General features: G+C 39.1%; 1 protein-coding gene across 2 annotated transcripts in view; it reads left to right on the top strand.

Moving 5' to 3' along the window:
- PPARGC1A (PPARG coactivator 1 alpha) overlaps positions 1-21,194 on the top strand; it is a 343,375-nt gene extending 322,181 nt beyond the window's left edge. For both annotated transcript variants that reach the window (XM_042811869.1, XM_042811868.1), the window contains exons 8-13: positions 5,413-6,325; positions 6,907-7,011; positions 7,148-7,268; positions 17,068-17,189; positions 17,536-17,687; positions 20,531-21,194. In XM_042811869.1, the coding sequence (XP_042667803.1) occupies positions 5,413-6,325; positions 6,907-7,011; positions 7,148-7,268; positions 17,068-17,189; positions 17,536-17,687; positions 20,531-20,634 (1,517 nt within the window). In that variant the 3' untranslated portion in view covers positions 20,635-21,194. The remainder of the gene's footprint in view (positions 1-5,412; positions 6,326-6,906; positions 7,012-7,147; positions 7,269-17,067; positions 17,190-17,535; positions 17,688-20,530) is intronic.
- Positions 21,195-21,584: the final 390 nt, after the last annotated feature.

Genomic DNA, 21,584 nt, shown 5'->3' with positions numbered 1-21,584 from the left:
GAAACAACCTCTAGTACTGAAGGACTTAAAAAGTATGTGAGTAAATACAGGAAAAGCTGGGACCCATTTCAGTAAAAACAACAACAAAAGAATAAAATAGTGGCAGTAGCAATTAATAATATCTTGGAGTTCTTTAGTGAGGCCCTAGCAACTCCAAATTATATCCAGGTAGCTGCATTGTTCATTGTCCTTATACAGGGCAACTTACACTGTATACTGTAATTTACAGTGGAGTTGCCTTGATCTTACTGATGAATTAAAATTGCACTATCGAAGCACAAAATATTTTAATATAAATAGCAGCTCCCTTGTTCTCTGCTGAAAACAGCACTGGTTCCCTCACTGACGAATTAACTATAGAGAAGAAAAATAAATAAGCGCATTTCCTGCTCTAACCATCAGTCTTTGTCATGTATACATTTTAGATTCACATATCTAAAGTCAAACTGAATCCATTCCCTTGCCAATGCCATAACTTGCTTTAGAATGGCTTTGTTAGTACTTGTGAGTGTAACTGTGTCCTCCTTAAAACCATCAAAACTTTTGTCAAATATCTGTCAAATGATAAAGAACAAATATCTTTTAAAGTTTTTTCAAGGCAGAATGTATAAGAATGTACAAATTCTTTGAGCGCCCTTTTAATGTCTTGTGATGAACAAATAAGTCTATCTAAAATCAGTACTGCTAGCTAGTTTCCAGTGCTATTTTGTGGAAAATGGATCAGAACGTCATGACTTGGAGATGATGATAAAGTAGTGATAAAATTTCTGCATAAGGTGAGTCTTATTCTGAGTAAGAGCCTTCATCTGTTTTTCTGCAGCTAGCTGCAGTGCAAGCACTTTGCTAAGAAGCCATGGGCTGGAACATCTCTGATATCTTCCAGGGACATGGGAGGTTTTTGTGTTACTCTTTTCTCTTTGGAACATGTCAGGTTGAAGAGATACCTGCAGACACAGTAGGACAACTCACCTCTAGAAGTTACGGTGTTTCTCTTGAGAATTGAGGGCTCCTCCAGAAGATAAATGGCATGGTTTTTTGCCCTCTTAGTTCTCTCAACGCTTTTTAAGCCTTCATTCCTAAATACCCAAAGACATCATATAAATGCATTAAGTGAGTTTACATGCCTGAGATTTTACTACCATACAAGCAGCAATCAATAACTGGAAGTCTATTTCCACCTTCCTGTCTTCAACAGGTGTCTTAGTGAAAAGTCTCTCGTTAAGATCTTTATAATTTACTTGAATATAAAACTCCAGTCTCTCTTGGGTGCAAAATTTGATCTCTTCAAAAAGATGGTGTAAAAGGCAATATGAACATGATTGGCTCGCACAGTGATTTGGAATTCATGAGCATCCTTGAGGATACTTAAACCCTGCTATTTGCCCACCTCTAGATCTGAGTTACTTCTTAGTTGTCAGAACAAATACTTCAGATCTATCATATAAGAACTTCTTTGACCTCAGAATGATTTCTGATCAAATGAGAGATGCAGAGAGTTGTCTGGGGGAATAAGATCTTGTGAATTATTAGATATTTTCAGGAGTCTGTATTTATTCTCTGCAGCACTGACAACAAGATTAAACTGAATACTAAACAAGCATGTAGTTTTTTATTATATGATGGCTATTTAATTTTATTATATTTTCCTGGCTTCTGCAATCTTATGCCACACAAAAACTCTGATTATTTTTTTTTTACTGAATTGAGCTGTTACCATGTGTTCAGTGTTTTTAGTGGCCTTAAATAGTGTTTCCCTTGACAGTCTGTTTCCAGACTTTAAAAGTATGAAAGAAATCAATTTCCATGCCTCTCAAAAGCTCAGTGCATATATAGGAAGGTTGCACAGCTGTGTTCGCCCAAAAATACTCATTCCCCCCACCAAAGCACAACAAACATCATCAAGTGTTTAAATGCCTACAGTTACAGTCGAATTTTAGGAAGATTGGTGTCTGGTTAAAACCTCATTGCAAATGAGTCCTGAAAAGTCAAGATGTCACTTTTTACGCAAACGCAATTCCCTAATTTCTGATTATCGACTTAGCTGAGCTAAATGAGTTAACTAAGGTGGCTGTTTTTTAGTGCACTTTTGGTATGCATCACAAGTACCTGCACTCTCCCAGAAACTCTATTGAAAGAAGTCACTCAGGGAGGTAGTGGGGCCAGCATACATGGGAACACCTTTTGTTGCACCGACACAGAGAAGACAGTGCTGGGTTGGCAGCAGTATTCACAAATTGTTAGGACTATTTTTGAGCACAAGATGAGTGAGTTCACACTATCCAGACAGAGCAAGGCAAAGTGCAAACGTACCATTTACTGAAGCCGTTCAATTAAACAAAAGTCCCTACAAAGAAAATGGTTTTATAGCATGTCATGAAAAAATACTTGCCTTTTACTTTAAAAAGAAAAAAGACTGTTTAAGGGGGGTGATTGTAGAGTATGTACCACTTCTAACAGATTTGCTGTGCAGAAGTACATAAGTGTGACTGATGTAGAGGTACTTGTTTATTATAGAGCACATTTCAATGCAGTAATCATAAATATTGCTAAGGTTGTGCTCTGTTGAAATATGACCTACATACTCTTGATTGTTTGTGTTACGTGATTTGTCTGACACCCATTACATTCTGGGTAATGGCAGCCATTTGTTGCTGTGCACAGCAGGCTCTTTTGACAAAAGAAAATAGGCAGCAATAAAAAAGCTATAGTCTGAATTACATTCTGCACAGTGCTGCACTGCTGAGAGTTTGTGCAAGTGTGTTAACAATGCTCTGAACTGCCTCTTGTCAGCCTTCAGCCCGTAATGGCCATCTGTCCTTCCATAAATCTGTCAAAACCTGCTAAGTTCAAGAGAGCACAGAATATACCTTGTACTGTCAACGCTAAAATGTACACTTTTGCAGAGAAATTGGTGTATATGAAATAAAGGTTATCGAATACTGTAACACTTGATTTAGGAGCATGGCCTGAAGTGAAGATTAGCAGTGATTAGTGTAACGATGAGCAGAAGTGACACCAGTGAGCAAGTGTGCAGCCTTACCATTTTCTCAAAGTTCACATTTTGGGCACTGGTCATGGGATGTGCTGAAGGCAGACTCTATAGCACCAACTTAAACAAGAACCAATTCAAAGCCTTACTCCCCCTTCATCCCCCAGTGGAAGTTTGTTCAAAAGTTAACTGAACATTTTTCAACTTGTATCTGTTTATACTTGCTTGTGCGCTTCCTGCTTCTGCTGAAAACCAGGAAAAGAGCCAAAATGCCACGAGGAAGTCCTTTCTTAGGATGTCCCCAGCACAATTTTGCCAGCAAAAGAAGTGCCAGTAAATTTGGCTCAGTCTGTACTTTTGGAAGGGTTTTTTTGTTGTTATTTTTTCCCCTCCCATCTGAAGACTGTTGGACTCCTCATTGAGCTTCTGGAAACTGTTATGTTCTGAGTATTATTTGCTTTCTGTCAGGGCTATCTTTAAAGAAATGGGAATGGAAACAATATTTTGTTTTGAATGTTAGATTATGTCCTGGGTTTCTTGTACTGAAATTTTCATGTGTGCAGATATTTGAGACATTTACTGTGGAGTGGTTGAATTTTATAAGGATGGGCTGGAATTAATATTGTCCTACTTCATTCTTTTGTTAAAAACACATCTGAAAATTCAGTAACTAACCCCAGGTCATTTCTGGGGCTATACTATTTCATAACTAAAAGTGCTGATTTTTGGTTGGTTTGTTTTATTTTGTTTTTTATTTAGAAAACAATCCTTACTTACTCAAATATTGAATGTCACTTTAGATTTTTAACCCAGAAATGATTACTGAAGAATTTGGAAGAGGCTTGATCATTTTGCTGGAAATTTGTTTGGCAAACAGAAATATTTGTTAGTAAGGAGGTAGATAAGGTGTGAAATCTATGCTGCTGAATTAGATGAATTTTTGGGAAGGAAATGAAAATTGAGGACAAATTAGAGGAAATAGTTGATGACTTAGCACAAAACCTTTTCAATTTTAAATTCATATTTGGGGTAACTAGACTTACAGTACCTTTGCTTCAATTTCTCTGACTTTGGTGGCGTTAGGCAAAGTCTTTACATAACCATGTAACCATTTTTTCCAAGTGCTCAGACAAAATTAGTCTTGTTTCTCACAACTGCTACTCATGTCTTAGTACTCATATCGGGTGTTTGGTTTTTTTTCTGAAACAAATTCATTGCAGACAATGCAGTGGTACTCCCAGTCTCCATTTCTGATCCTTAGGGAGCACTATGCATTGATGAACGTTTTTTTTTCTCTACAGCAAAACACTGTAAAATATGTTCCATTTGCATTGATCTGCTGAGCTCCATTGTATGGTTAAAAAGACAAAACTCTGCAGCCATGTTTGAAACATTCATTTCTTGGAAGTGTCTGCACTCTTTTCATTCTTGCTGTGAAAGTCATGGAAAGCTCATTGCTTGGGCTAGAAAAGGAAATCTTGGACAGCATTGTTCAGTGTGCTGTTATTCTGCGCAGGGTTATTCTTTATAAAGTCTGAAGAACTTCTATGATTTAAACATGAATTAATGGAAGGTGTTGCTTTGGCTTGCAGGTTTTACTAGAATGGGCTGCAGTCCTTCCTGCAATTTCATCTCACTGTAGTGATGTAATGTACTACAGTTGTGTGAAAAATCCTGGTAGCTAGTGATATTGTTAATCTTGAAATTCTTATCAGTTTCATATCTACTCCTTATTTCATGACTTCTACTAATATTTTGTTCTAGATGCAGCGGTTCATTACAATTGTACTAGCCTCATTGTTCACTTAGGTTTCAGTTGCCGAACTACATTTCAGGCAAAATGTATTAGTTTTACTTACAAGAATGTATTATACGTACATTAGCAATGGTTTACTAAGTTAATGAACTGTGTAGACAAAGAGTCATTGCAGTCAAGTTGCAGAGTTGCTGTACTTCCTTACATTCAAGTTTTGTGTACTGCACAAGTTGCTTTGGTAGTGCTCATTTATTTTTCTTGGACTTCCTTTCATTCAGGTTTTTGTCTGCTAATTTCCTTAGATGTTTGACTGTGCCAGTCCTTTACTTTTCATTTTTGTATAAAAATCTTTTTGATTTTTATCAGAAAAGTCTTTTGATTTTTATCTCTTGATCTTTTCTATCAGAGTCTGCAGGGAGGCGGGTATCGTAAAAGAAGAGGAGGGGCAGAAAGGATGTTGAAGATTAATGGCCATGCATTAGTACTGTTGCTATTGTTGTCACCAGAACTTTGGTGTCTCAAACCCTAAACACTCTAATTTCCAGATGAATTAAATTAAATTGATGTAGAATGAGTCTTGTTTTTTTAAATCTATTTTAAAGAAGCATGTGTGTCTTCACTAAAATTTGTCTGCTTAAAAATCTGTTCCTCCTTTTTTTTCCTTCAGGCCTAACTCCACCTACGACCCCTCCTCATAAAGCCAACCAGGATAATCCTTTCAGGACTTCACCTAAGCCGAAGTCATCATGCAAGACTGTTGCACCACCTTCAAAAAAGCCCCGTTATAGTGAGTCTTCCAGTTCTCAAGGAAACAACCCAGTCAAGAAGGGTCCAGAACAGACTGAGCTGTATGCACAGCTTAGCAAGACTACAGCACTGTCCAGTGGACATGAGGAGAGAAAGACAAAACGGCCCAGTTTGCGGCTGTTTGGTGACCATGACTACTGTCAATCTGTGAATTCAAAGTCGGAAATACACATTAAAATATCCCAGGAACTTCAGGACTCCAGACAACTAGAATTTAAGGATTCTTCACCTGGGTGGCAGTGTCAGATTTGTTCTTCTTTAGGACAAGACCAGTATTTCAAGAAAGAGACTTTACAGACAAGTAAGCAGGGATCCCAAGGTAATAACAGAAAACAGCTCCAAGACCAAGAAATTCGGGCTGAACTTAATAAGCATTTTGGTCACCCCAGCCAAGCTGTTTTTGATGAAGAAGCAGATAAGACCGGTGAACTAAGGGACAGTGATTACAGTAATGAACAATTTTCCAAACTACCTATGTTTATAAATTCAGGACTAGCAATGGATGGTCTCTTTGATGACAGTGAAGATGAAAGTGATAAACTATGCTACCCTTGGGATGGGACACAAGCCTATTCATTATTTGACGTATCGCCTTCTTGCTCTTCTTTTAACTCTCCATGCAGAGATTCAGTATCTCCACCCAAATCCTTATTTTCTCAAAGATCCCAAAGGACACGCTCTAGATCAAGGTCCTTTCCTCAACGCAGGTCCTGTTCCCGTTCTCCATATTCCCGATCGAGATCAAGGTCACCCTGCAGTAGATCCTCTTCAAGGTACAGTGAGCAATTTCATACATCAGCATTGTTGGTAATAAGAAGGAAAACAGCAAAAGCACAGAGTGTCTTGAAGGAAATAAACAATTTAAAAAAAAAAAAAAGAACCCATGATCCAGTGCAATTGTTTTTATTGCCCCGATCTGATTAGCTCTGAAGGTTACAGGATTGCTGCGGAAACATTTGTTGCCATTATCCTTTAAATTTGCCAAGTTTACACTTTCTGAGTGGAGCCAGTCAGGTCAGAGGCAGAGCAATTGGAGAGATATACACAACTAACCTTTCCCATTATCTGCAAGCTGCCCGGTGCCAATCTAGCTGCAGTCCCTATCAGATGAAGTTGACAGAGGCTGACTCTCTGCTCTCTGTTAGCCTCAATAAGAAACATTATGGGAGGGGGGCAAAATCACTTGAGGCCCCTTAGTTGACTAGGAGATCGCAAACTGTCACTGGAAAATTTCACTGGTAGCTTAGAAGAAATTGTAAGGTCAGGTAAGAGGTAGCCCAGGAGAAAATGGTGTCAATAGATTCAATGTGAATGACAGAGGTGAATGGTTTTAGTTTTTCCTTCTTTCCTGCAGATCTTGCCACTGTTACGAGTCCAGCCACTGTAGACACCAAGCACACCGAAGTTCTCCCTCACGTGCAAGGTCGCGATCCAGATCACCGTACAGTCGCAGACCCAGGTAGTGCATTTTGTGTGCATTTAGTGTGCTTTTCAGCTGGTTCTGAAGAGATAATAAAGCAATCCAGAAACTGTATTACTAAATTTACATTAAGAAATGCAGGTGCTTGATTTAATGACTAAGTTATGTTTCCTAGATATGACAGCTATGAGGAATATCAGCATGAAAGGCTGAAGAGGGAAGAATACCGCAAAGAGTATGAAAAACGGGAATCTGAAAGGGCCAAACAAAGGGAGAGACAGAGGCAGAAAGCAATTGTAAGCACTGTGAAGATAACTTTCATTTTGAAATAGGTTTCTGTTTCTTTTGGTAGATTTCTAAAACTCGGAATGAGATTCTATTTTATTTCTTCTTCGTAATGGAACAAACAAAATGCAAATATCTGTCTATGTGCATTTCTTTGTATTTAGAATTTTAGGCAAATATGTGTTTTCATAACAATTTGTGTTTTGATTGTACAGCACTAATTTTTTCAGCTTCTTTAAATTGCAACTCTCCAGGTCAGTCAACAGAAAACAAACAAACAAACAAACAAAAAACAGAAAAAAAAAATTTTCTAGGAAAAGGCTTCATCCCAGACAGCAAAGAATTAAAAGTGACCCAGTCTATTCCTTATAGTGATCTATCAGTGAACCCACAGTTTTTACTGTATAACACCTACCAGGATGCCAATAGTCAAGTCTAGTTTCAGTATTTCTCTTCCTCTGCAGAAGCAATGTAAGAAGCCAGTCAGCTTACATACTGGTCACTGGATGTTTCCAGTAGCTGTAATTATCTATACAGAGAGTACAGAATTTGAAACTGACATCCAGAGGCATGTCTTTTATTGTTTTTTTCTTGTCTATAACACAGTTTACTTTTAAGGTGTTTTTAAGATTTTTTTAGCAAAACAGTCTGAAGACATGATGCAATTTAAAAATGTCATTTCACGCTGCCCCTTTCACAATGAACGTGTGTTACTTGATTAATTTGTTCATCTGACTGAAGTACCTGCAGCAAAGGAAATACCCATGAGGTGATCAGCAACTCCCTTGCCTGTAGTAGCAGCAGGACAGAAAAATGGCTGTTAAATAGACGTGTGGATTTTGCCCCCTTCTAGTTTCCCTGCATGATGGTTTTGATAAGTTGGGAAGTTGGGAGCTGCTGTAATTCTGGACTCCTGTTGTGATTGTTAAGCCTATCTGGTGGGCTCCCTTTACTGCTGCTCTGCACAAACTGGTGTGTACTGGGATGCTTACCTTCATTTCCACATTTTCCCTTAATGTTCTCTCCAAAGCTCACCAAAATGAGTAGATCTCTTTCCAATATGTTTAGTGAACTTTGTAGTAAAAAACTGTTACAGACTCTGTGGCATTTCTCCAAATACTTACACCCTCAAAACTACTTGTATGAAGATCAGCAGAGACTGGCATAGTCTGTGGCAATGAGAAGTTCTGGGAAGGAATATGCATCTTTAGTTTATGGATTTCATCTCTGTTGCTACTGTTCTTAGTGAGCTTGATAAATCATTTTGCTTTTCTCTGCATCAGGTGACCTCTGTACATAGTATAGGTGATACATAAATTTTGTAAAGCATGAGATTCAGAGCTATAGCATGTTCTGATCTGAAACTCAGGGAAGCTGTCAATGGTTTATGGGCAGGTCTGCACAGTTCGGTGACTAATGGGGCAGGGGGGACTCATGGGACCACACCCCAGAAAAGGGGAAAGGGTATGGAGATGGGCCTAAAAACAAAACAGCAGCAATGATCTGAGGAGAAACAGACTAATCTACTAAATATGATAGTGGAATGTAAGATAACAATACAATATAATTGGAATTGAGGCTAAGAAATAAAAAAAAAAATGAGAGTGTGTCCAAAAACTGAAGGCTTTGCTCTAATGCTGAAGGCGAGATGGCTAGGGAGCACACACACTGCAGAGATGAGCAGAAAGGAAAAAGGGACCTCTCGTGACTTGCAAACAGTTTTATCTTTCCCTCTGAATGGAAAACAGAAACACAAAATCCTCTGGGGCATGTAGTTGTTCTTCTCTTCTGAGAACCAGGTACCCAGAAATATCAACAATCCATGGAACTGGAGTATTAACTCTTTATCTCTCAGTGCACTACATAATGTTGTGATGTAGAATACTGATAACAAAAATCATAAAACCATGACAGAATGCAATGGAAGAATTTTGCATGGCTTCAGAATGGGCTATATTTAAGTCAACTGTTGGTGTTTTTCTTGCTTCCATCTGTTTAGAGATAATACTGACTTCTGGCAATCGTAACTTACATGGCTGTTCTTTCTTAGATCTAACATAAATTAGAGTTTTAAGTAGACCTCTGTCATGAATGTATCTTGCTACTTCTCAATTACTGTATCTTATTGGTGTAAAAACCTGAATCCTATTGTGAAGATAGAAAATTTGATTTAGTTTAAAATGAGGAAATGTTTGGCTACTAACTAATGAAGGGAAAAGGAGAAAGAGAAGATCTCTGAAAAGCTCTAGATGTGCTGCACCATCATTTCTTCCAAGTTAAGAAATTTAGTATTTTCTAATTCAAGGCTGAATTTATTTTCTCTTCTAAAGTGAGCACTGTCATGTTAATTAACTTCATTAATGAAATTGTGTATTAATAAACATAAATAAATTAGACCTGAAATGACTTAGTGAGATGACAAATCATATATTTATAAAATATCAATAAATAGAACATGGCAAAAATTTTAAAAGCAGTCATCCAAGAGCTGCAGGAAATGTAGCTGAAGTCATATTAACTCCTTTCTCCAAAGTCTACCAACACTTTCACTTTAAAAATCTGTGTTGAATCATGCCAGTTTATTCCCTGTGCGAATCAGTGGGGGATAGGAGAAAGGGGAGCATAGAAAGGGAAGCCTTGATCCCACAAAGTCAGTGACAAGGTGCATATTAACTGAACAAAGGTGCTATTTTTCGTCCAGCATTCTCTGTTCCCTTTCTTATTGATTTTGGATTATGAGTCCTTTTGGATTATGAGTCTCTTATGTGTCACTCTTTTCTTTCCAAAAAGGCCCAACTCATTTACTGTTCAGTCATAAGGATCCTTTTTGTCTTTCCTTGAACTCTTTCTGTAAGTTCCGTAAGTTTAGATTTCCATAAATTCTGCACTGGAGTCTATTTTCCTTTCTTTCTAGCTCATCCTCATGCTGCAAGAACTGGTTCAAGACAACATGCCTCCTAATTCTGTTAAAAGTGCAGCTCAGAGATTGAGCACTATTAGGGCCCCAGGTGCTGGCTACTCAGGGAAGGTAGCTTTTCTTCATGAAAAGCACTGTGCTGAGGTCTCAGGGAGCTGGCTTTAGAAAAGATGCACAGAGGAAAGGGAACAGAAACCATGACTCAACAAAAAGCCATCAGGTCTTACTGGTTCAATATCTGGAATTACTCTCATGTGACAACATGAGTGTAAATCCCAGGAAAAAGAGATGAGAAAAAAATAGGCATATTTTAATCTGTCAAAACCATATGTGTAGCAATGCCTTCTGATTGTGCAAGCAGCTTGTATTTTGGCAGATGCAAAGACATATTTGTAGATTGCTGAAGAGGCTTGTTTTAGAAGCCTTTGCTCATGCTATGTGGCAAAGGTACATTTAAATGGCTACATGGTTAGTCTGCATGTGATGTATTGGCTGCAGTAGCTTCAGATCAACTGAAAGCCTGAGCTGGCATTTCTGTGTATGGGTTCCTATCTAGATTTACATCTATGGTGGCTTAACTTCAAAAAGTTCTCTGTTGTTTTTCTCTTTGCTTCTTTTCTGTCTTCCCTTCTCCGGTGACTGGAGATTCAGTGTCTTTTTCATGGAGTGGGATCTTTATTTTGAGCAGTCTCACACAAAAAATATAGACTACCAAGCCCACAAGTCATTTTTCAGTTAGAAAGTCAGGATATTTTTGTCATATTTGTATTCTTGGTTATGATGCGTTTTTTAATGGAATAAATTTTAGCAGAGTGTAGCTTGATCTTGATGTCACTTGTCCACAATTCATTTTAGAATGGGTCCTCATTGAACAGAAGGCCAGCCTGCCACCAAGACTCACTTAACTTAATAGTGCTCTCCAGACCATAGCAGAGACACATTCATTCATCATGAAGCTCCAGGAACAACTGCAGGACAGAAAAGGCTACTCAGAGCTTTCTAGAAATTACAATCTAACCCCCAGCCAGGGCAGATTGCTCTGTTTTGCCAAGAAGACTGAGGACTGTTTTTTTCTTGTTGTATACCCCAGGCATTTCTTAGGCATGCAGGCTTTTCCTGCAGCAGCTTATTAGACCACATAGCAAATACCTTTCGGGGCATGGCTTCTACCTGAGTAGAAAATTAATATTAGCATTACTACTTTCATATGTAAGTGCTGACAGTCTGTATGAAACAAGCCCCTGTCCCAGAGAGCTTACAGATACAATAAGATAAATGCACTGTGATGCCACTGCAACAGAAAAGAAACACATGGTTTTAAAGAAAATAAATTTCTCTACAACAGGAAGGCAGGAGAAAGGTGGTTTCCTAAATGAATGCTTGGGTTCTTTGAAGTCTGAAACCAGACACAGCCCATAATGGAGTAAATTCCCACAAATGAAGGAGCAAATGCATGTTGGTTGTTTAGTTTGGACTTTTTTTTTTGTGGTTGCTCATCTTGGTGGGCCTGATCCCAGGCATTATACTTTTTCTGTACAATTTACTGAAAATATTTCAAACGGATTGTTTAAAATCTTGAGTTTTATTGATTGATTGCTATGTTTTCAGCAGTCACCCTGGGAGGTGGTAGAATTTTTTCAGCCCTCAGCCACACAAGATTTGAGAACATTGTGCAGTGTTCTTTTTTCTTCTTCATTTGTTGCGAGTCTTCCTTTTGCCATTCATACATGTCTACCGCTCATAGTTAGCCTACAAGTCTTCTTTAATACAGAATCTACAGCAATGTTTCTTACTATTGTTAGGATGTCCGAATCTTACATTTTACTGGCTCTTGCATTCATAGCATTTCTTTTTTTCAGACTCTGCCCAACCACTCTCATTGCTTTTTCGAAATGTTTTCTGGCCTTCAGTTCTAAGGATGAAGATCAAGTCACAAAACACTGGGCATGTAAGGCGTTACAGAAAGGGGCTTGTACCCAGCCAGCCACGTGTGCTGCAGGAAGCAGCAGAGCTTTGATAAGCTTAGAATCATGGAATCAGTAAGGTTGGAAAAGACCACTGAGATCATCTAGTCCATCTGTCAAACCATCATCACCTTGTTCACTAAACCATATCCCTCAGTGCCATGCTTATCCTTTTCTTGAAAACCTCTAGGGACAATGTCTTCATCACCTCCTGGGCAGCTTATTCCAATACCTCACTAGGAAGTTTTTTGTAATATCCAACCCAAACCTCCCCTGACACAACTTAAGGTCATTACTTCTTGTCCTGTCACTGTTCACCTGGGAGAAGAGGTCGACCCCCACCTCAGTACAACCTCCTTTCAGGAAGTTGTAGAGATTGATATGGTCTCCCCTGAGCCTCCTCTTTTCCAGACTAAACCATCCCTCTTCCCTCAGCCACACCTCCCAAGACTTGTGCTCCAGAGACCTCACCATCTTTAATACCCTTCTCTAGACATGCTTGTAGTGAAGGGCCCAAAACTGAACACAGCCTCGAGGTTGGGCCTCACCAGTGCTGAGTACAGAGGGGCAATCACCTCCCTGGTCCTGCTGGCTATACTGTTTCTAGTACAAGCCAGGATGCCATTGGCCTTCTTGGCCACATGGGCACACTGCTGGCTCATGTTCAGCTAACAGCTCCAGATCCTATTCCTCCATGCTGCTTGTGGTAGACCTCAACTTTATAATTTCTTCTCATTTTTAGCCTCATCTTCACATAGAGCATAGTTGAGCTCTTGGAGAGCTAGTTATGTACCACAGATGTGCAGACAAAAAATGGTAGGGGAAATGAGGACAGCAGCACCCCAGGGTGCAGTAAGGAGAGGCAGGCAAAGAAAACAAATGTTAGGTGAAGAAGCCAGGTACAAAAAAACATGTGAAAACTAATATGTCTGTTGGCCTGAGATTTAATCAAATTAAAGGTTAAGAACGAGGAAGGGGAAACAAAGTGAATTTTGTAGACAGCCTTTGCAAGACAAAAAGACCTTTAACATCAGAGGTATTTTGGAGATGAGTGATAGTTTTATTGACACTTAAATTTGTGAAGGTATATCCTGGTCCTATTTTCTCCAGTCATGCTAATGTTCTAGCACTTTAATTTGATACTTGAAATAGTGATTTTCAGTCTAAGATTCTCTGCCACATTTGCCTCTTCAATTGTTTTTACTGCCAGGAGGAAAGAGCAAGATTAAGAAGAAGGAAATTTAGACAAAGAAGACAGACATACTGGGCTTGAGGAAGCTGTCTACACTCTTCTTTTTTTCTTTATTTACTTGGTAAAACAATGAGCTATGTACACTTAAAAGCCAGGGGAGATTCAGGTTGGATATTAGGAGAAACTTGAGTGGTCTGGCACTAGAACAGGCTGCCCAGGGAGGTGGTCACCATCCCTGGAGGCATTCAAGAAATGCGTAAATGTGGTACTAACAAACATGGTTTGGTAGGCAAAACTGTGGCAGGTGAAAAGTTGAACCAGATGAACTTATAAGTCTTTTCCAACCTTAATGATTCTATGATTCTGTGACTGTAAATCATCTGCATTTCTGAGAGGGAAATATGAACACAATTGTTTGGAGTTTCCTTCAGGTTCATCTTCCCCCATTAAGTTGAAAACAAAGGCTTTTTTCCCTAGTTCTCTAAATTTCCAAGGCGTATATCATCTCCTCTTACAAGCGCAGTATAAAACATACTTAATATGCACATATGGACTTAAGCATGCGACGTGTTACAAAATAAGGGTCTTTAACATTTAGAGGTATGTTATAATCTTGTTAGGCTTGTATAACTCTTATTGTTAATGCGAGTAAAATGCAGGTGTCTTTTTAAATACAAATATTTCTTTCATAACCACTTTAAATAAGCCAAAGCTAAACAAGATAAAGACAGTGCTGTATGAATCCTGTGTTCCCCAGTACCTCATACCATCACAGCATTCTGCTTAAAAAAAATACTTGAACGAACATCTCCTCATGTACACACTAGAGGACATATGGTGCATTTCAGCTTTAAATTTGAATTTCCTTAATTTTGCAAGTTTAACTTACTCCCTTAATGATAGTTTAACAGGCGTTTCTTAGTTGTTCAGTTTTGTTTTATTACAGTTGTCTTAAAGGGATATTAGATATATAAAAGTTATTAGAAGGATAGAGGAAGTAAAAATTGCAAAGGCATGCACACAGACTTATGGGAGAGCATGCAGTAGTTACTTCCATCACTCTGCAATATAACAATCTCCGTGTCAGGGAGTGAAACATTATGTTTTTTCAGTCGAGATGTATTATCTCAGCTAAAGTATATTAAGCAGTCTGCTATGTTATGTTCTGCTCCATCTGGTCAGCCATTTAGGTTCAATAGCAAGTATCAATGGAATTGTTTCTTATCAAGTGCTTCAATGCAGTTAAATTCTTGATTTGGTAAAACAGTCTGAAAAAGTAATTACTGTGCATATGCAGATTTTCTTCTTTTTGAAGTTTATAGCACCCAGCCATACTGAAAGGAAGCAGAATGAGAATGGGGGAAATGGAAGAAATGCAGATTTCTGTTGCTTGCTGTCTATATTTCCTAGTTCGTAGAAGGTCTACCCAGACTCCTGAATCAGGAGAGTACGAGTAAGAAACAGCAACTGTCTGTAAAGTAACCCTTCTTCATAAATGTGTGGCCACCTGTGAGCATGCTTGCCCTTCTTTTAGCTGTGCTAACTTCTTTAGGCTTTATGCCTACAACAAAGAGCAAGAACAGCTTTTAAATGGTGAACTTTAGAGGGCATAACATTTAAAAGTGAAATTGTCTGTCCCAGCAGGGCAGTGGAGGACTATTAATCCTATCACCTTGGTTCCTTGGATAATCAATAGAAGCAGTAGTTTCAGGCATTTAAATGAGACAGTTACATGATCTCTTCAAGTAAGAAGAGCATATACATGCTTTGGAGGAGCCGTCAGGGTCTCCAGTTGGCCAACTAGGGATACAAAGGATCCAGAAAGTTGCAGTGATCACTTCCTGTGCTACACCTTAATGAGTAGGGGTTTTGTCCAAGAAGTGAGAGTAGTGGGAGCTGTTCTCTGGAGCTTTGGACTCATATCTTTAGTTTCTCTGGAGCATAGATGAACTGGATTTGAGCCCCTGAGATTTGCGAGGCCAGGAAAAGTGTAAGCAAAAATAGTTGACTCAGTACACTAGTGAGAAGTGTCTTCTGTTGGGAGGCAGGTACATTCGTTTCAACTTCCAGCTGCAAGAATTGTTCGGTTATTTCGCATTAAGCAGCTTCGGGGAGCAGTGTGCTGTCCTGGGAACGGGGAACCATGATTTTGCATACCCATGTGAAGAGGAGTTCTGATGGTCCCTTTATCTCAGATGAGTGCTCAAGCAAGTAAAGAAGCGGCATCAGGATAATTTCTGTTTCCACAAGCATTGTGGTCTGATCTCAGTCCTACTGTCTTATGTGTGCCAATTAGCTGTGGTCCAGAAATTACTGGTGTCTTATACCTGTCTAGGGACTCTCAGAAAACATACATTTTGTGCTATAGCTGAACTGTGTCACTGTAAGGTACCTTACTCTTCAAGCTAGGATGCTTCTGAGCAGGAATGCAAATTTGTATTTAGGTCCCTAGAGCCTTCAGCATTGCACAGTTGAGGTGCCATTAGCCTTTAGGCACCTCCAGGTTAAGATAGTCAAGAATTCTCAGCAGTCAGTATAGCTCCTTTGGAATTCAGCACCTACATTCTATGCAAGTCTCAGGTGCCCAAGTTGATGGTTTAAACTGACATTGCTCCACTGACTGACAGATTTACACCAGCTAAGAATTTGATGGAGGTACAATTTATGGAACAGACACGTGGGTGTGTGCAAAGGCTGAGCAAGAGGCCAGTAGTTCTCCAGGCCAAAGGCAATCAGAGCATTGGGGCTTTCTAAAGCTACTACTTCTTTGCTCTGATTATTAAGGTCAGTGGTTTGAAGATCTCTTTTTCACTTTTTTTTTTGGTTGCAACTCACTGAATGACTTTGTCCCCAGTAAGGTGCTAATCCAAATATTCTTAAAGTGACTCTTGACAGGTTTTCCCTGTCTTTCTGTCATTCTCCTGAGCATTTTCACTCAGAAAGGAGCTATATGACCATGACTCGATTATTTTTAAAGCGTCTCTGTTAGTTTGCGCCAAGTGTCAAAGGAACCTGCAAATGACCCCCTAATCTTTAAAATCAGGAAATTCTGTCATGTTCTTCTTCCTAGCAAACCCAAAGGCAGTGGTGACCACAGGAAATATTTTATTCTTCTCTCTTTCCTCCATTTATTTATTTTAATATTTATTTTAATAAAACTCATTTTCTGGACTCCTCACAGTCTTCCCTCTGTTTAAGGTATAGATTGTGATGGAACTGCTGATTGCAGAATGAGTCAGCTAATGAGTCATCTGAGTTTATAATGTTATGTCTGTAATCCATTTTGTTATGTTTATGATACACTTACACACTTGCTGCATTATTTTATGCTGCTTCACATCTTAATTCCCAGTGTTGTATAGCTAGTAAGAGAAAGGGGATTGGTCCTGGAGAATTTGTAGTCTTAAAGGGCAAGTCATGGGAAGATGGAAGGGAAAAAGATGCAATAAGATACAGAGGGAGTGGTCTGTCATTTTACATAGCAGAACAGTGACAGCACTCAATGAAACCTTCTGGGAGAAAATTACCCAAAAAATCTGGCATCGTTTAAATACCTTAAAGGCTTTCCAGGAGAGAATATTTCAATCATTAGCTGAATGCAGTAGATCTTCTGCAAGTGACTATTAGTATAAATATGCATCCTCTGCCTATCCGTGTGAATGTATTTGTATGCATGTATGTGTAGGGTCCTCTGTATTGCACATTTGGTAAAATCTTGTCCTGCTCTTTCTTAACAGGAAGAGCATCGTGTGATTTATGTGGGTAAAATCAGACCTGACACAACCCGAAAAGAACTGAGGGACCGGTTTGAAGTTTTTGGTGAAATAGAGGAGTGCGCAGTAAATTTGCGGGATGATGGGTAAGAACTTTTCAAATAAGCTCTTGTTTGAGAGCTGCCGTATGTAAAAAATTATGGCAGTAAGATTACTGGTATGGGAGTGTAAGTGTAAGTACTGTTATAGATGGCATGTTGAATTCAAAACCATATTTATTTTCTTTCATCCTTATTTATTAATCTTGCTAGTTGAGATTTCCTGTCCCAGAAGTAAGTATTTAGCTGCATGACAGGACGATCAATGGATGCTGTACTGGCATTTCCACTGCTGGATCTCTTGCAAGTTCTTGCTTTCAGGAAGGGGTTACACAAATGTGTGTTTACTCTTTTTAGCTTTTTTATTTTTCATGACTGTCTTTTTTAATTACAGAGACAGCTATGGTTTCATCACCTACCGCTACACTTGTGATGCCTTTGCTGCTCTTGAAAATGGATACACTTTACGCAGGTCAAATGAACCTGACTTTGAGCTGTACTTTTGTGGACGCAAGCAGTTTTGCAAGTCTAACTATGCAGACCTAGGTAGGTATCTTGCTCTCTGTGAATTAAAGTACATAACTGGAACCATGTTGTAACTCAGAAGAATTTAGTCTGCTTGTTTTTTGTGACCTGCTTCTGTTACTTGAATAGTCGGTGTGAGGGATTTAAAGAAGGTGCTTGTTCCACTTGCATGTTAAAGTCTGCGAATCAGAGCTGTACACTGTATTAACTTTTTCAGATATTTCAGACTGTGAAAATTCTTTTAAAGCCCATCTCCATCATTAATAAAACAAATGCCCAGTATTTAATAGTACATTGCCATACTGAAATGATAGCACCCCAAAAACTTGTTCAATTCTTTACTGTTCATTGGTGTGCTCCTTTTCTCTAACACAATTTGATTATATGAACCTTAAACAAAAACCAAAGTAGAAGCCTCATCCTCTTATCTTTCCCCCAGATTTGCTGTAATCTTATTTTGCTGTGAGTGTATGGTAGAATTTGTCAGAAATACTCCTTAAATGTGATTTGTAGTTTCTTAGGTTTGAAAGCTAGAGGGACTCATGACCAAATCTGACCTGTCCTATAGCAAAGGGCACAGATCTCAGCTGGTGGTTTTCACACTGTCCATCAGCATCTATGTGTCTCCCTGCAAGGACTTCCACTCATGATGTGAGAGGCTCCAGCCAGTGGAGAGAATGGCAGATCTCTTGGTGTTGCTGTCCCATTGGTGTGTGACAGTGATAGCAGAATGATAACTCACCTGGATCTTCCCCAGTTCTGTTCTGGCATAAATGTAGGGTTCTGCCCTATGCTGTAGGTCAGAGTATGATGCTTCCCCTTGCGAGGATGTTTGGAAGTGTTAAAACTCTTATAGGAGGAGTACTGATGTACGTGGATAAAGTGACCATGCAGATTTCCCAAACATCCTTTTAATATTATATTATATTATAATCTCACCTCTTATTTAATTACCTTTGAAAGTATTCATCAAATGTTAAAGCTTTCCTGATGCCTGTATAAATAGTCTAATGGTACGGGAGATGCTCTTTTCTGGATAAAATAGCAAGGGACAGTTTGCTGCTGAATCTATATTAGTCTGATACTGTGGAGTTATTTTTTATGAATAAATGACCACAGTCATTAAAATCCCTGCATAACCCTGTAACACAGTGCTAATGAAATCTTGTATCTACTGCCCTTGGCTTTGTACAATGCAGAAAGTGAATACAAATATATTTTCACTAACCAATTGATGTATTTTCGGAATTAATGATAAAGACGATACACATTGTTCACAATGAATATGCTATAATTCACTTCAGTGGCTATACAGATAATATAAAGCTAAGAAAAGGCAATTGACTTCTGGAGAGATATAAGGTAATGTTGAATATGTAAAAGGTAGCAAGGCATTTGTTGAAATGCAGGCTGATAAAAACAATATAAACGTTATAAGCAGATTGAAGTCTTAACTTGCTTTGACTTATCTTTGGTAGTGGAAGTGAAGGCCTCCTGTGTTTCAGAAAATCTAGGGTTTGAAGTAAGTTGTCTAAAGGGAACCCTCCTGGAATATTATTCATCGCTGAGAGTATTTCCTGGCACAACTTGCCAGAGTGGGATTCACAGAGTATCTCTAAGCAGAGTATTTTCACTTTGTCCCGTTGACAGCTTGAGCCTCTCTACTTCAGACTGCATTCTCTGTATTTCAGTGTATCTGATATTGCTACACAGGCAGGATGAACTTGAAAATTCATGAGCTAGTACAAGGACAGGAAGAATTAATCAGCTTTGGGTTGAGTACAGAAGAAAGAAAACACTTGAAAATAGTAGTCAGAAGTTTAACACCTCTCCTCTGTGAGAAGATATTGTCTTAACAGGACTTGTAATGAACATTTAATTCACAGTATGTCTTATAGAGGTAAATGGGGAGTTCTGATTAATTCAACAGAAGAAATGGCAAGAAAATGGCACTCTCTGTGACATAGAAACCAGGGAGAGCCAGTGCTGAACAGGGATGACTCTAAAAGGAAATACAGTTCTTGCAGTCGAGTCAGTAATTGCTGCAGTGGAACTGTATTGCCACAAAGTGATCCCTCCTTTGCTCTAGGAACAGAATGATGTCCTGGCAACTATTAGCACTGGAGCAGGTATTACATATCCCATCTAAAACACACATTCCACAGATGGTGAACTGCTGTTCTTACTGTTACACTTATGTTACAAAGAGCTGAGGATGCCACCTGAGATTGCTTGTGCAGCAGCATGGAGACTCTGCTCTGAGCTGCTCATGTTCTGAACAAGCAAACCAAAACAGTCAGAGCAGAAAATAAGAGAGATTGAAGGAGGTGTGGTGTGGTGCATCAGGCCCTACGGCAGGTCAGCCCATGGCTGTGTCTCCTGCATGCCTCTCTGCAGACTGTGGTGGCTTTCAGCACAGTCAGCTGCTATCACCTATCTCAGGAAAAGTAAGTTTGGGATATTAGACCTTACAAAACACAGCTGCAGAACCGTAATGCGTTTTTTGGTAGAACACATGTGATGGTTACCTGGACTAGATGTGAACTGGGTGATCTCGAGACATCCCTTCCAACCTCAGCCATTCTATGACTACTTAGAGTCTTAGAGTGGCAGTGCTCAGTCTTTGGAGAAGCTCTTTGGAGTTTACCGGTTCAATACGTACACATTCATTTTATAGTTCACTCATTCTGCTGAAGACATACTATGCATTTTTTAAAGTCTTGTTCTTACAGAAAGCTCCATCCATGCTGAATGGATGGGTGATTTTTGTAGTGTTTGTTCATACTGCTGTGCGAAGAAAAAGATGGAAGCGCTCACCAGCGCCTTGTGCCTGTTAACTCACCTTGCATCTCTTTGGGTTTCAGATTCAAACTCAGATGATTTTGATCCTGCTTCCACTAAAAGCAAGTATGACTCCATGGATTTTGATAGTTTACTTAAAGAGGCACAGCGGAGCCTGCGCAGGTAACATGTATCACACCCGAGGAAAACGGAGGGATGGCGAATACCTCACGGACATCACGTCCTTCAATAATGGACAATTAAAAGTCATACTTAGGAATTTCTCCTACTTTACACTCTCTGTTCAAAACCATGGTTTACATGAACACAGCTGCTCGAGGAGGGAGGAGGCAGAATGGCTTTCCAGCAAGCACACGCGTGTCCATGGGTGTCAGCTTTGCTTTCGCGGGTGACTGGTGGCGGGGCAGCCTGCGGTCCTCTCGCGACCGAGGGCAAACCACATATCATGGCAGCAGTTCCACAGAGATACACTTACAACGTAGAACTTCAAAATGTGTACATAGTGCATTTTAACAAAACGAGAACAAAAGCAAAGCGGAAAAAGAACAAATTTGCGAACTATGGCTGCTGATGTCTGGGAATCAGACACTGCATTTTTTTTTAAATGAAGCTTCTTCTCACAACAGAGTGATAAATGACAATCCAGAAGAAAACGCAGGTCCCACAAGCCTGCAATGTGTTTTAGTTTGAAGATCTTTCTTTTTTTTTTCTTGTTTTTTTTTTTTTCCTTGCAGAAGAGAAAATGAAAGGCTAAAGCTTCCCTAACATTTTGAAGTTTCGTCTTTTAATTCTGACACCCATGTAAATGTCTACAATGTTGATCTTCCACAGCAAAGTTTTCAAAGCCGTGTTAATGGTCAAATGTGCAGCTTGTTCAGCGATTTATTCTAATGAGCGGACGTGGTGTTACATTATTAATGAGAGTTGGATAGAACTATCTGGGTGTGAGCGCAGATAGTTTATTTGCTACGTTCTCTAAAGTAGTTGAGTATTTACAGATGTTAAATGGAGTATTTTTATTTATGTACATACTGTATGACAATGTTTTTTTTTTGTTACAGCTATGCACTGTAAATGCAGCCTTCTTTTCAAAAACTGCTGAATTTTTCTTAATCA

The sequence above is a fragment of the Centrocercus urophasianus genome, unplaced genomic scaffold (genome assembly GCF_019232065.1).
Source record: "Centrocercus urophasianus isolate 14NV4802_14NV808 unplaced genomic scaffold, USGS_Curo_1.0 seq_13, whole genome shotgun sequence".
In the NCBI taxonomy this organism is placed as follows: Eukaryota; Metazoa; Chordata; class Aves; order Galliformes; family Phasianidae; genus Centrocercus; species Centrocercus urophasianus.
Note: the sequence above shows the minus strand (reverse complement) of the source record. Positions and strands in the feature narration are given on the sequence as shown.